Below are 13,949 nucleotides of genomic sequence, written 5' to 3' on the forward strand. Positions count from 1 at the left end.
GAATTATAGACCGGTGAGTCTCACATCAATAGTGTGCAAACTCATGGAAACACTAATTAAAAGCAAATTGGACACGATCTTGAATGAAGGGAATCTTCGGGATCCCGGTCAGCATGGATTCACCAAGGGTAGGTCCTGCCAATCCAATCTTATCAGCTTCTTTGACTGGGTAACAAGAAAGTTGGACTTGGGAGAGTCTTTGGACGTCGTGTACCTGGACTTCAGTAAAGCTTTTGACAGTGTCCCACACCACAGGCTGCTAAGCAAGATGGAATCGATGGGGGTTAGAAGAGACACTAACTGCAAGGGTCAATGATTGGCTGAGTGGCAGACTTCAGAGGGCAGTGGTTAATGGTACCCTTTCTAAAACATCGGAGGTGACCAGTGGAGTGTCGCAGGGCTCGGTCCTGGGTCCACTCCTTTTCAACATATTCATAGGGGATCTGACTCAAGGGCTTCAAGGTGAAATAACACTATTCGCCGATGACGCCAAACTATGTAATATAGTAAGTGAATGCAGTTTACAGAATGATATGGTGCAGGACCTGCTTACATTGGAAAGTTGGTCCTCAACCTGGCAGCTAGGCTTCAATGCTAAGAAATGTAAGGTCATGCACCTCGGAAACGGAAACCCATGCAAGATGTACTTCTTGAACGGAGAAACTTTAACTAGGACTTCAGCAGAACGAGATTTAGGAGTAATCATTAGTGCAGACATGAAAACTGCCAATCAAGTGGAGAAGGCTTCATCTAAGGCAAGGCAGATATTGGGTTATATCAATAGATGTTTCGTCAGCTGAAAGCCTGAAGTCATAATGCCGTTGTACAGGGCCATGGTGAGACCTTATCTGGAGTACTGTGTGCAATTCTGTAGGCCACATTACAGTAAAGATGTGCGCAGAATTGAATCGGTTCAGCGGACGGCCACCAGGATGATCTCGGGGCTCAAGGGTCTCTCGTACGAAGAGAGACTGAACAAATTGAAGCTGTACACTCTCGAGGAACGTAGGGAGAGGGGAGACATGATCGAAACATTTAAGTACCTCACGGGACATGTCGAAGTGGAAGATGATATTTTCTTTCTCAAGGGACCCTCGGCCACAAGAGGGCACCCGCTCAAACTCGGGGGCGGAAAATTTTATGGCGACACCAGAAAGTATTTCTTCACAGAGAGTGGTTGATCATTGGAACAAGCTTCCAGTGCAGGTGATCGAGGCAGACAGCGTGCCAGACTTTAAGAATAAATGGGATACCCATGTGGGACCCCTACGAGGGTCAAGATAAGGAAATTGGTTCATTAGGGCATAGACAGGGGGTGGGTAAGCAGAGTGGGCAGACTTGATGGGCTGTAGCCCTTTTCTGCCGTCATCTTCTATGTTTCTATGATGTAATTGCACACATATAAATGTAAGAAACAGCCATGCCAATTTAGGCTAATATTCTGTAATGGGATTTGGGGGCCTATTTTAGAACAGTCTCTCACCATGCAGCATTGTATCACCTGAAAGAAGATGTCCTTCTACATAACCGCCCCCCATTAGTCTCATTATCCCAGAGTTTTGTTTTTTTTTTAATTCAATTTTCTATACTGTGCTCCCAGGGGAACTCAGAATGGTTTACATGAATTTATTCAGGTACTTGAGCATTTTTCCCTGCCTGTCTTGTTCGGCTCACAATTTATCTAATGTACCTGGGGCAATGAGGTTTTGCGGGCTAGAAAAAAAAATGCAATGTAATCCATTTCTAAAAGAAATTGGGAAAGATTATCAATAATAGTTCAGTTAGCAGTATCACCCTGTATTCAATGCATGGATAAGCAGCCTGAATAGGTCATTCAGTCAATGCTTGTTTCTGCTGGGTCCTGCCTTTGCAGAAACAGGAAGTATGCAGGACCCGGCAGAGGCGAAGGCCCAATGCTGGTAAGAGCAGCCAGTTTGTAATGCTGCGCTACCAACGTGGGAGTGGTGACAGAGGGGAAAGGGGAAGGGAATAGGGGGAGTTATCAAACCTGGGGAGGGGGGACATGGATGGAGGGTGCTGATCTCAAGGGGGGTGGAGAGGAGAAGAAAAAAAGCCTTACTGCAGGGCAGGCAGGGAAGGAGATAGCCTGGAGAGAGATTAGATAAGGCAGTGGGGAAGTGTGGGAAAGGCTGAAATCACGGAGAGAGGAAGAGAATGAGAGAGATGGGTTCGGGGAGGTGGAAGAACAAAGGGAAGAGAGAGAGAGATGAGAAGAGCGGGAAATATGCTAAATCCAAAAATGGAGAGAAAATGAGAGAGGGATGCTTGTTCTAGGATGAGGAATGTAGAGGGAGAAAGGTAATAGAGGGGGGGGGAAGCTGGACAGAAGGAGAGGCAGGGACTCTATGGACAGGTCCTGAACCTGGGGGGATTAGGGATGCCCACACAGAGGGTAGAAGCTAGACAGGACAGATATGGAAAAAGAGGGAATGATGGTAGACATGGAGGGAGAAGAAATATCAAATGGACCAGAGACCCCAGAAAGATCAGAAGACGAGACTCAGGGGTGAGGGAAAAAAGTAGAAGATGGATGTAACTAGAGGAGAATTTAGAGGAGCAGAGCAGAAGATGACGGGAAAATGGTGATTGAATTGGGGAGATGCCAGGACATGGGGGGAGGAAATGGAAGGAGACAGAAATGCCAGACCAGGGGGAAGGGAGAGAGGGAAAGGAAGGAGAGGAAATTCAGAGCATGGAGGAGTAGGAGGGAGAGATGAGAGGAGAGAGATACTAGGGAATGGAAGGAGGGAGGAAAGGGAAAGAGAAAGAGATGCCAGACCAGGGGAAAAGGAAAGAGAAAAGATCCAGAGCTGAAATGAATCATGTACAAAGGAGAGAAGGGGCACAGGATAGACAGTTTATGGAAGGGACATAGAAAGAAGGAAGATGCCTTATGGAAGGGGGAGAATGCAGACAGTGAATGGAAGCAAGAGAGGGCGGACTGTGGATGGAAGGGGCAGAAAGAGGGCAGATATATAGAAGGGAGAGAGAGGACAGACGCTGGATGGAAAGAAGAGAGTAAAGAGAAGATGATTAAACCAGAAACAACAAAAGATAGAAAAAAACATTTTTTTGTTTCTTTAGATTTAGAATAAAGTAGTATTATAGCTGTATTGATAAATGTGTATACAGTCAAACCTCAGTTTGTGAGTAATGCGATTTGCGAGTGTTTTGCAAGACAAGCAAAACACTCGAGAAAACTAACTCGCAAACCGAGCATTGACTCGATTTGCGATACCCCACCAAACCAGAGGTCCATCGTGCCCAGCAGTCCGCTCACACAGCAGCTCAACAGGTCCAGGACCTGTGTAGTAGTCCTCTATCTATACCCCTCTATACCCTTTTCCTTCAGAAAATTGTCCAATCCCTTCTTGAACCCTAATACCATTCTCTGTCCTATCACGCCCTCTGGAAGTGCATTCCAGGTGTCCACCACCCGTTGGGTGAAGAAAAACTTCCTAGCATTGGTTTTAAATCTGTCCCAATTCAACTTTTCCAAATGCCCTCTTGTTCTTGTAGTTTTCGAAAATTTGAAGAATCTGTCCCTCTCTACTTTCTCTATGCCCTTCATGATCTTGTAAGTCTCTATCATATCCCCTCTAATTCTCCTCTTCTCCAGGAAAAAGAGCCCCAGTTTCTCCAGTCTCTCAGTGTATGTAAGGTTTTCCATACCTCTTATCAGACGTGTCGCTCTCCTCTGAACCCTCTCGAGTAACGCCATATCCTTCTTAAGGTACGGCAACCAATATTGGACGCAGTACTCCAGATGCGGACGCACCATCGCCCGATACAACGGCAGGATAACTTATTTCGTTCTGGTTGTAATACCCTTCTTGATTATACCTAGCATTCTATTCGCTCTCTTAGCAGCCACTGCACACTGTGCCATCGGCTTCATTGTTTTGTCCACAATTACCCCCAAGTCCCTTTCTTGGGTATTCTCACTCAATAACATCCCTCCAACGTATAGCTGTACCTTGGGTTTCTGCTTCCTACATGCAATACTTTACATTTCTCTACATTGAATTTCATCTGCCATCTCGTCGCCCACTCCCCTAGTTTGTTCAGGTCCCTTTGTAAGTCTTCACAGTCCTCTTTAGTCCTAACCCCACTAAATCTATAGTGCTACCAGACACACACAGCGCTGCACAGAGGCACAAAGAAGAACAAAAACTCTAAACTTCCATAGACTCACCCTTCAGAGACACCGAGAGAGACAAGAAGATACCCATATGAAACACAGAGTACTCTCATGCTGCTGACATCACTGTGCAGCAATTTGCCTTCTGCCGACCCATAACGGCAAAAAACCAAGATTGGGCAGCTGAGCACAGGGCAGAATCTCTTTCTTAAGCACTGTGAGGCATAACAGTACAGTCGCAATTAAAGTAGTTAAGTCTTTTCAAGCAGAGAGAGTGGGGAAACACACACACACAAGGTATATCAACACAATAGTGGCAAAAGCTGTTGAAATACTTCTGACGCATAGAACGCAGGGAAGCCGTGGGATAGTGACCTAAGTCAGCTGCAGAATAAACTCCGTGAACACTGTGGTGCTCCTGCTAGCGCCGGAGTCCCAAGCGCATGCGTATTTAATGGCGAAATGAGCTGGCTCTATCAAATATGCATTAAAATCCTACCCAGAGCCAACCATTAAAATATTTTTCACACTGTCATGGTATAAAATGCTTAAAATGAACATTGGAGAGAAATAAATGAATACTGCTTCGTTCTCAACTTAGGAAAATAAGCGCACGCCTTATGCGCTCAGTCAGGAACCAGCTATGTGAAGAACACACCCAGAGCCATCCAAATATTTACCTCCACCCGGCCGCGGGAACTGCCAAGCAAAGTCCGCCTTGGGGAAAATCTCACTACCGCTGTGGCGCTGCTGCCAGAGTATGAAAACAAGCGCGCGTCTACAACACACGGGAAGGCACTAGTTCCATCAACAGTATACCCGAAGCCCTTTACTGAATAAACTTCATACAAATGTAAATTTACTTGTCAGTCACTAAACCATTTCCACAACTCTACAAAATATAGCATTTGATAAAAAACATATTCCTTCTGTAGACTCACACCGAAGCAGCAGCTCCACCACAACCAGAAACTAGAAAAGAAGTACAAATAAAACATATACTCACAACTTTGTTGATAGTGCCGGGAGATACCGGTTGCTCAGCACTATGAGGGCAGAATTGTTTAATAGTCACTGTGGTCTCTTTTTTTTTTTTTTTTTTTTTTTACAGTGAAGAGAAAGAAGAAAAATTGAGACCCAGTCAGACCCTCTATCATTGGAGGGAGGGTGAGGCGGGACCTGGGGGGACCAGGTATAACCCCTAAAGCCAGCACTGTTCAGCCGGACACCCCTGTCTCACTGAAGAGAAACCTCAACAGGAGAAAATAATTTTCCAGTCACAATCAGAATCCAGGAGCTAGTTGAATAGCAACCATCACCTGCTGGAAGATAGAGCATACAGAAGATGCAGGAGGAGTGCCAGCCAATAGGACCACCTGTTAATCAGTTTCTCTATCTCCACCTGCTGGTAGATGTGTGATATCCCATTGGTCTCTGGATTCATCTGCTGCTGTTGCTAAGGAATAACTGTTTCTGAATTTTCATAATCACAGGAGAACTGTGGGGAACCTGTCCAAGTAGTGCAAGCAGATTGCAGGTTCCAGGACTTAAAAGTGAAAAGTTATTTTTGTGTTTTGCTTGAACTTTAGTAGTTCAGGCTGTTTAGCCACCAATGAGCGTTTTTGTTTTGTATGTTTTGGAATTGCACTACAATATAAAACCAGAAAATAAAGTCATCTTAAAATTCACACTAAACACCTGTACTGGACCTTCTTATTTTGATGCAGACACCCCTCTACCCCTTCATGCCTCATTTAACCGCTCGGCTGAGGTTTGGATGACCAAGATCAGGGCTTGAGCTACTCCAGTCCAGGTCTTACCCGGTCACAGCATATAGATTATAAAATTTTATAATCTAGGTTTGTGTGCCCTGCCCACACTCTGTTTAAACTCCACCCATGTGAATGGCTACCAGTAAACTACACACCTTCACATCTAAACATGTACTTACAGAATACACACATAACTGACTGGAATATACACATTCTTGCCAATTTTAATGAGCTGGTACCGCAAGAAAATCTTACATTACTGGTCCATTTCTGTAAGGGAATTCTAACTTCAACGTTAGTATATCAGGCCTACATTTGTACCTGAAGCAATTGAGAGTGATATGACTTGCTGAAAATCACAGGAGTGTCAGTGGAAGAAGCAGGATTTGAACTTTGGCTTTTCTGATTCTCAGCTCACTGCTGTAACCACTAAGCAGGTAAGTAAAATGGTAAAGGGTCATGGATTTGGTTCTTTTCTCTGTCCCTGTCTAAGTTGTTTAGGGTTTTTCTACCTGAAACAATATTTTTCTAAATTCTTTATTCATTTTTCCATCTTACATCAAGTACACAATAATATATCAGTTAAAACTTGAATACATCACTTGCATTTCCTTAAAATAACATCATAAATACATAAATTTATACCCCCCACCCACCCTACCTTCAAATATTTTAATCAAAAAATATCATATAAATATTATATTCTTATCTATTGATTAAACCTTTAATAGAACTTTATACCATCCCCCTTCCCCCTATATATAAATATACTTTCAGAGGAAAATGGTGTCTAATCATTGCAATAACTTGTCAATGGCCCCCAAATCTTTTTAAAATTATTATTCTATAGAGGATTAAGTGATTTGCCCAGAGTTACAAGGATCTGCAGTGGGAATTGAACCCAATTTCCCAGGTTGTCAGTCCACTGCACTAACCATTAGGCTATCCAATCCCAGGGAAAAAAGGGGAAATCTTTAGGTAGTTGCAAACGAAGACTCATGGCATCCAAATTTTCAGGTGAGCTAAATGTACAAAGATGCAAGAGGAAACCACCACTCAAAACCCCCAATAAAACAAGGAAGGTAGTGAAAGGGATTTAAGATTGATGTAAGTATAGACACCATGAGAGAATGGAAGAATTGTTTCTTCTTTGTCCAGGTAATCTCAGGTAAAGCTAACACTTTCTGTTCAACTACAGGATTTAATGGCTGATCATGATTCACAGTGGCTTATTGAATTGGATGGACATAAGAAGCCAGACGAACTATTTAAGGTAAGTTAAAGGCAGGTTTGCGCCAAAAGACGTATGAGAGACTGGAAGCCCTGAATATGTATACCCTAGAGCAGTGGTTTTCAACTCAGTCCTGGAGTACACCCTTGCCAGTCAGGTTTCAAGATATGTCAAGAATTTAACACCTATCCCAATACATAAATCAACAAATCAGACTATATGGCTTAACTCCAAGATTCAAATTGGCAGATTTAAGGTTATCTGGAAGCATTGGATGATAGCAGGAATACGTACTTTAGAGGATGTTATATCTAATGGTAAACTGCTTGACTTTTCACAGTTGCAACATAAATTTGGACTTAATAAAAATAAATCACAAAGTTATAGATGGTTTCAACTGAAGCAGAAGAAACCAAAATGGAATTGTCCAAAGAAGAATGATGTGCACTAAAATAGTGTCCTCAAACTCATCTGATAATGTGAAGATCTTTATTCCTCCAGTATCACAACGGTACAATCAGTGATCCAAAGACTCGACTTGTACATGTTTCGGCCAACAGGCCTGCCTCAGGAGTCTTAAAAATAATGAATAGTGATATGAAGAATACTGCCAACCATGTGGATGTGACCAAAATCGTTTCGATTCCAGTCGGCAGCAGTTGAAATAAACAAGATATGATTTTCTTTTTCTGAATTTTGGTCACAGCCACCTGGTTGGCAGTACTCTTCATATCACTATTCGTGATTTTTAAGACTCCTGAGGCAGGCCTGTTGGCCGAAACATGTACATGTCGAGTCTTTGGATCATTGATTGTACCGTTGTGATACTGGAGGAATAAAGATCTTCACATTATCAGATGAGTTTGAGGACACTATTTTAGTGCACATCATTCTTCTTTGGACAATTCCATTTTGGTTTTTTTTTGCATTTATGTTTGTGGTTTTGTTTTTTCCCCTGCTTTGTTCCTTCAGCTGAAGCAGGCCATTTATGTAGGGTTCCCTGAATGGAAAAATTTCAATCAGTATAGTTTGGAATTCTTATGCTTTCAGGTAAATTTCCTGGTTCACCAGGCCGCACAGTGGTATAAATTGACAGCTGGATTTATAAACAAGAAACCAAAAACTGGGCTTAGGGACATTTGAAGTATTGAGATTAAGCACCAAATTTCTGCATCTCAATGGCCACGAATCTGGACTTGGAGGATGAGATGTACAATGTCAGCATCTATGAGACAAACTTGGTTTTTTCTGTTACATAGAGCATTATGGACCCCTGTTCAGTTACAAAAGTTGGATAGCTCTAAGTCTAATAAATGTTGGCATTGTCATCTCAAAGCAGGGACTTTAGATCATTTATTGTTCTGCTGTCCATTTATTTTGGCTTTTTGGAAATCAATATGGGGCCAAATAAATTGCTTATTAGAAAATCCAGTGGCATTCCAACCACAACCATACTGATATTAGTATGGTGGGTGGGAAGGGGATACATTTTATTTTGGGAACATGTGTGGTATTTCAAGTGATGTATTAAATTAATCTGTTATTATTTTCTGTACACTTGATTTAAATATAAAATGAATAAAGAATATTAAAAAAAAAAAAAAATCCAGTGGTATTATCCTATGATATTGTGCTTTATGGCATGGCAATGAGAGCAAAAAGTCAATTATCATCTAAGAACAACAGGCTTTTATTAATAATGACAGGAGTTGCCATACAACAAATTACAAGCAATTGGAAGAATTGGACGAGGCTTAATTATAGTTTCTAGTGGAATTTGTTGTGTCATTTATAAAATGGAAAGAATATTAGCCATTAAGAAAGGAAATTCTAAGAAATTTCAGGAGATTTGGGAGCCATTAGCAAAATACTGTAATGTTTAATTAATATTTTTCCCTATGTTGTGCTCATCCGGGAGGGCGGAGGATGGGGGTCTGTTAGATTTATATATTTAGATATATTGGGGTTCATTATAGAAATTTCATGTGATTACATTATGATTGTTCAGGAGGGAGGGGGGTCTAATTCTGTAATGGATATTAATGGAATATAAGTGTGTTATTGATGTATAAAATGTGGTATTTATTGTTACACTTACTGTAAGTTTTGAAAATAAAGATTTTGAATAAAAAAAAAGATATCCACAATGAATATGCATGAAAGAAATTTGCATATAATGGAGGCAGTGTATGCAAATCAAGTTTATGCAAATTCAATGTGGATATCCTGAAAACCTGACTGGCAAGGGGGTACTCCAGGACCAAGTTGAGAAACACTGCCCTAGAGGAAAGGAGGGACAGAGGAGATAAGATTCAGACGTTCAGATACTTGAAAGGTATTAATGTAGAATAAATTTTTTTCCAGAGAAAAGAAAATGGTAAAACCAGAGGGCATAATCTGAGGTTAAGGGGTGGTAGACTCAAGAGTAATGTTAGGAAATTCTTCTTTATGGAGAGGGTGGTTGATGCCTGGAATGCTCTCCCGAAGGAGGTGGTGAAGACGAAAACGGTGACAGAGTTTAAAAAAGCATGGGATGAACACAGAGGACCGCTAATCAGAAAATAATGGTATATATTGAAGAACTAAAGCCAGTACTGAGCAGACTTGCATGGTCTGTGTCATATATATGGCCATTCAGTTCAGGATGGGATGGTTTAGATGAGCTGGAGTGAGCTTTGACGAAGACTCCAGTAGATGCACAATACCGGGCAGAACTCTGCATTTCTGGCCCAGAAATATCTAAGAAAAAGAACAATTTAAATTAAATCATTATATTATAGAGAATGTATGTTTGAGCAGACTGGATGAACCATTCAGGTCTTTTTCTGGGCTTTGCAGGACTCTGGGGATTGTAAGTTAGTCTCTTCTTAAGCAGAGTTTTGATGTGGCTGCCCTGGTGGTCCAGGTGACGATGTGTGGTGGTCTGGTGGCTCGGGCTTATTTTCGGTGGTCCGAGCATGTTCTTGACCGGGAGTCTAATGACTGGGTCTTGGTTTATCAGGAGGTAGCTAAGATTGAGATGGGCTTCTTATCTCTCAGATGCTATGTATGATCTGGTTCAGGCTTTGGCATGGCTCTCAGTGTGACTGCTCGTTGTATCCTGCGACTCTAGGGTTAGTCGGCAGACATAGCGTCTAAGGCTAAACTTACAAAATTTCTCTTTTGGGGGTCTTTCTTGTTTTGCGAAGATCTGGATAAGTTGGTTCAGACCTTGACTGACTCTAAGGTGTCCTGTCTTCCAGAGGTCAGTGCTTGCCCACCTACGCGGGGGTGCATTGCTTGAGAGTATTTGCATGATTTTTGCCTTTACTGCCCTGGTTGAGAGGTGGCTTCTTTTTCTTCCACCGGTCTTCCTGGGGCCGGTTCTTTCAGCTCATGCAGTCCTTTCAGGGGGCCTGCCAAGGACAGCAGGACTCCTCCGCCGACCCCTTTGCTGCCCATCCAGTGCAATGACTCCTTGCGGGCCCTTCCCTTGGTGCCAGTGGGCAGCTGGTTGCAGGAGTTTTACCAGGGGTAGGCCGCTATCACGATGGATCAATGGGTCCTTTAGGTGATTCAGGACGGATATGATCTGGAGTTTGCCTGGTCCTTACTGGATCATTTCCTCTCTTCTTCTTATCAGGACGCTTGGAAGAAGTGGGCCTTTCGTCAGACCCTACATTGGTTGCTTGACCTCAAAGCTGTAGTACCCATGCCTCCTCTGGAGTTTCGCACCAGTATTCTATTTACTGGAGTTTCTATTTACTGGAGATTCTATTTACTGGAGTTTACTCTGGAGTTTTGCACAGGTATTCTATTTACTTTTGATGCCCAAGAAAGAGCGATCTTGGCCCATCTTGGATCTGAAGGGAGTCAACAGGGTGCTCCAGGTTCTGTCTTTTTGTATGGAGACACTGAGATCTGTCTTTCTGGTGTTTCAGCCCAGGGAATTCCTGACTTCTCTCAATCTGACGGAAGCCTACCTTCATGTTCCAATTCGGGCCTCCCATCAGCAGTTCCTTCACTTTGCGATTTTGGGACAGCACTATCAGTTTTGTGCCCTTCATTTTGGTCTAGCCATGGCTCCGCGGTCATTCACCAAAATTATGGTGGTCGTGGCGGCGGCCTTGAGCAAGGAGTGCATTCTGGTTCATCCCTATCTGGATGACTGGTTGATCCAAGTAGTGTTTGTAGGAGAGCTCTTGGGTTACTGCTCAGGTTGTAGAGTTCCTGCAGTTACTGGGATGGGTGGTCAACCTGTCCAAGAACTGGTTGACTCCGTCTCAACACCTGGAGTACCTCGGGGTTCTCTTCAACGCAAGCTTGTGGAAGGTCTTCCTTCTAGAAACCCGAATGGACAAATTGCAGTCACAGATTCGCCACCTGATGGCTTCTCGGTATCCTCGGGTGCAGGATTTTCTACAGATCTTGGGTTGATGGCAGCCTCCCTGGATGTGATTCAGTAGGCTCAGCCGCACATGCAACTGCACATGCGGTCGCTTCAGTATGCTGTGCTTCAGTTGCACAATCTGGATTCTCCTGTTCCTCTTCGGGGGTTAATTCATCGCAGCTTCCGTTGGTGGCTACAGTCTTCCAATCTGATGCAGGCAGTGAGTCTGGATCAGCCACAGTGAAAAGTGCTTCTCACAGGGTTGTTGAGCTTAGTGTTGAGAAGTAAATGCCACTTAGTTTACCTCATTGGAATGACTACGAGACAGCATTGTATGTTCCAAAAGCAGACAATATTTGTTTATTGTTAGTATAAAAGGTTACAAAAATGGCAGTAGCAAAAGCGTAGTAAATATATTGTCTATTCAGAATATGCAATGGAGAGCAGAACCAACACTTATATGCTTAGCAGGGGGCTAGCAGTTCCCTGCAGCATAAGTAAGCAAATCTCTCTAGCTTTACCTAGAATACACGTGTTTTTTATACAGAGCAATTCTTCCTTTGTTCCAAGAAAGTCCATCCCAGAATTCTGGTTATGTAATTCCCTATTGGTACATAAAATAATGTAAAGCTAGCTCCTGCCCTCTGTCCACGCCTCTCTCACCTCCACCGGGGGCCTTGCAGAAACAGAGAACTGTTGTTGAACTTTCTTCTTTCAGCACGGAGACATGCAGCTGCTAATTAGAGGTTTTACAATTCTGTGCATATTCGAGCTGGTGTCCTTGTAAGATGAAAAGTTGGCAAAGATGACCTTTCAACAATCCAGCTGTCTGGTTCCCATAGCTTGGTTGGGAGACAGGAAACCCATGGTTTGGTACCAAGTTCTTTCATCTCGTTACACCCATATGAGCAGAGCTCCTTGCTCATTATAAAAGTTTTATGGCTTTCTAGGGTGTCTGGCATATGAAGTCTATGAAGTCATACAGCACTGATAACAGTTCAGCAGAACCTTGAAGGGATATCCTCCCAGCAGGGAAACAAGAACATCATTGTTAGTATTGCAAAAACTGAAGATGTTTACAGACAGCAAGGTACAGGCTGGGCCTGGCTATGGGAAAATATGTCTGTAGTGTCCAGCATAGTGTCCAGCATACACAAGTGAAAATATAGGTCTGTAGAGTCCAGTTGAATCATCCGTATGTCCAGGATATCCAATGTCAGTCCCCTCTTGGCGGGCTGAAGGACGGCACGTTGGAAGCCCGCCATGCAAAAGCAGAGAGAGGAAGAAACAGAGGCGTGGAGGAGGGGCAGCCCTCCCAACTGTCTAATGAAACTGAACAACAATACATGCCAGAACCAGAGGATGGAGGAACAAAAGGCAGAGGTACAAGACCCGAAAGGAACCAAACAAGAGAGTAAATTAAAATGCATATAAGAGAGTACAGAGACAAAATCATAAATGCGGATACAAATGCATATGAGAGAGTACAGAGACAAAATCATAAATGTGGCTGGTCAATCAGACAAAAGCTAAAACTCAGAGTCATCAGACACAGGGTCAACAGGGCGGGGGAAAACATACTCTTGAGCAGAAGAGGGGACAGGCATGTAGCCATGATGGGAAAGGAACTGGGAAGTCACACGTTCAGTAGTACTCTGCAACACTTTAAAACAACAGGGAAGGAGGCAGGGGACGAAAAGAAAATAGCGCAAAGTACAGCTAAAAACAGGAGCAAAGCCCCCACATTAGGGAACCAAGAATCAAACCACCCGGAGGATGGAAGGCCATGCCAGGTCTGGACTGGAACATGTGCTAGGTTGCGCATGCGATCAGTGATCTCTTCAATAACCTTACCAGTGTCATCAATCTCAAGGCAACAGTTAGAAAGATTAAACTTACCACATACCCCACCCTCCGCAGCAAGGAGGTAATCGAGGGCAAGGCGGTTCTGATAGATAGCAGTGTGCATCTTAGTGCTTTGCTTGGCGAGGAGGTTTAAAGCTAAAGAAGTTTAATTGGTTATGATTTCAACAACAGCCTGAAGGCGAATAATTCTGTTAAGCATGTAAATAGGAGTGCGGTAGCCCCATGACCCATCCTCCGCCCAGGTGGCAGGGCCATAATAATGGATAATACGCTCAGGAGGCCATTCAGTATCACTCCAATCACCAATAGGAAGAGAGCGGCTAGCACGGGGAGCAAAAACAGGGACACCCAGCTGCTCACCACAGTAAGGGGAATAAGAAAGAAACTGGGTCGGATGGTACCCAGGCCACAGGCGCCAGTCCAAGAGGCAGGGAGGACTCGACGGGCCATATGACCACAAATCCAATACAGACCATTAGGGGCAGGCCAAGGAGAGGACCTAGGAGAGGTAGACAAGGTAGCATATTGGGCAGAGGATAAAAGTAGAGA

The 13,949-nt window shown here is 43.4% G+C and overlaps 1 protein-coding gene across 1 annotated transcript in view; it reads left to right on the forward strand.

The window, feature by feature from the left end:
- Window positions 1-13,949, forward strand: part of AK9 (adenylate kinase 9) — a 1,007,389-nt gene that overhangs the window by 219,971 nt on the left and 773,469 nt on the right. Inside the window, exon 9 of the mRNA XM_033936269.1 lies at window positions 7,133-7,207. Within this exon, the coding sequence (XP_033792160.1) occupies window positions 7,133-7,207 (75 nt within the window). The remainder of the gene's footprint in view (window positions 1-7,132; window positions 7,208-13,949) is intronic.

This window comes from Geotrypetes seraphini, chromosome 3 (assembly GCF_902459505.1).
Source record: "Geotrypetes seraphini chromosome 3, aGeoSer1.1, whole genome shotgun sequence".
Lineage (NCBI taxonomy): Eukaryota > Metazoa > Chordata > Amphibia > Gymnophiona > Dermophiidae > Geotrypetes > Geotrypetes seraphini.